At 41.0% G+C, this 2142-nt stretch overlaps 1 protein-coding gene across 1 annotated transcript in view; it reads left to right on the top strand.

Moving 5' to 3' along the window:
• Positions 1–1752, top strand: part of MGST2 (microsomal glutathione S-transferase 2) — a 31054-nt gene extending 29302 nt beyond the window's left edge. The window contains 2 exon segments of the mRNA XM_007445532.1: positions 1043–1148; positions 1623–1752. Of these exon segments, the coding sequence (XP_007445594.1) occupies positions 1043–1148; positions 1623–1752 (236 nt within the window).
• Positions 1753–2142: the final 390 nt, after the last annotated feature.

Below are 2142 nucleotides of genomic sequence, written 5' to 3'. Positions count from 1 at the left end.
TGTAGGGAAGATATTGAGAATTTTCACTGGACTGGATGGCAGAACATAACCCCACATTTTACATTTCTTTTAGGTATAATTTGTATTTAGTGAAATGCACAAATCTTAAGTGTACCATCCGATGAGTTTTGACGAGTGTATACACCTGTGTCACTCAAATCCCTATCAAGATATGGAACGTGACAACCACTCAGAAAGTTTCCTCAGGTCCTTCCCAGTCCCTTTCAGAGGCAGACAATGCTCTGATTTTTTAAAATCATAGTTTAGTTTTGTCCATTCTAGAACTTTCTATAATTGGAATCATAGTATGTACTCTTGTATAATGCTTCATTCACTCAGCAAAATATTTTTGAGATTCACCATGCTGTTTGTTGCAAGTTGTCTGTTTCTTTTCATCGCCAGTGGGCCTCTATTGTATGGTTATCACAGTTTGGTTATCCATTCTCCTGTGGATAGATTTCCAGGCTGTTCTCAGTGTTTGGCTATTGTGAATAAAGTTGCAGTGACCATTCTGTACAAGTCTTTTTATGGACATGTGCTTTCATTTCTCTTGCGTAAATACACAGGAGAGGAAGGAATTACTGGGTCCAAAAGTAATGTTTAGTTTTATAAGACACTACCAGAACTTTGCCCAAAGTGGCTGTACCATTTTGCATTCCCACCAATAATGTATGAGACTCCAACACTCCCAGTATTTTATGCTTCAGTCTATTTAAAATTTCGCCATTCTGGTGGGTGTGCAAGTGGTGTCACCTCGTTGTGGTTTTAAATTGCAGTTTTGCTGATATTGAATGATGTTGAATAATGCTGAAAAAATTTTCATGTGCGTATTGGTACATTTGTTTATCTTGCTATGTGAATTTTCTATTCAAATGTTTTGCCCATTAAAAACATTAAGTTGTTTTTCTTTCATTATTGAATTGCCAGAGTTCTGCACACAAGTCTCTTGTCAGATACACGTTCTGTGAGTATTGTCAATTTTCACACCGCGTTTTGAGAGGCTGCCATCACATTCTGTGTCTCTTCTTTTTTTTTTCTCTAGAGTTTTTTGATGCTTGTCTAAGTCTGGTGTACATATATGTCCATCATCAGTATTTCTGGGGATACTCAGAAGCTGCTAAAAAAAAGGTAAGGAACACCCAAGAATTGTGTGTTTAGACAAAAAGTAGCAGGATGGAGTCTATATTAGCTTCCTGTTCCTGAGAGTAATACAGCACTGATGGCTATGACGGCAGAAGTGATCTACGTTGCCTGAGGCCAAGTCTCATCAGGCCCTCCACAATTAGGTGTGAGACAGGAAATTGCAAGAATAAAACTGTACACTGAGTGTGCACTCTTTTAACCACACTTTAAATCCTTGCAAACATTTTGCACTATCTCCCAAATTTACCAAGGAAATAATCCCTCTAAGCCTTGATAATCCTTTGAATGTTCAAAAGGAGCCACTTGACCTCTGTGGCTAGGCATCCTCTTTAATTTATCTGATGAATCAAATTTTCAAATGGCAAAAACATGGAAGTTCTGGGCGGTGTCCACAATGAGAGTTCTGCCCCAGGCTCCCCAGCTTCATCCCTGTAGCCCAGTTTATTTATCACCTCTTTCTCTCTCACATCCACCTGCAGGATCACTGGTTTCCGGTTGAGTCTGGGGGTTTTGGCCCTGTTGACTGTCCTAAGCACCGTGGGGATTGCAAACAGCTTTCTGGATGAATACCTGGACTTCAATGTTGCCAAGAAACGGAGGCACTTCTAACGTTCCCCCCTCCCTTTGCTCAAACGCTTGCAGAAGATGTTTCCCCTCTACAGGTTAGATGGTGCCACTTGTTCATTCAAAGAAGTAAGTCTCCTTTTTTTTGAAATGGCTTTGTAGAAACATCCCCTTTAGATTTTCCTGTTAGTTTAACGACTGAAAATTGCTCTGAGGGGGGAGGATCCGTAGCATCAGTGGAAGTGTGTTGAGCCCTGGTTTTAGAAGCACATGCCAAAGTTATGACTGCCGGTGTGGGGAGAAAGCAGCCTGACCTGTCTGTGTCTAGGGCTTTCCGTGGACCACTGCCATCACTCACCTCTAAGTCTGCTTCTCTCTTGATGGAAAGTTCCAGATAGATGATGATAAGGCAGCTGAGCCCACTTCATTAGTTGC

This window comes from Lipotes vexillifer, unplaced genomic scaffold (genome assembly GCF_000442215.2).
Source record: "Lipotes vexillifer unplaced genomic scaffold, Lipotes_vexillifer_v1.1 scaffold219, whole genome shotgun sequence".
Taxonomy (NCBI): Eukaryota; Metazoa; Chordata; class Mammalia; order Artiodactyla; family Lipotidae; genus Lipotes; species Lipotes vexillifer.
Note: the sequence above shows the minus strand (reverse complement) of the source record. Positions and strands in the feature narration are given on the sequence as shown.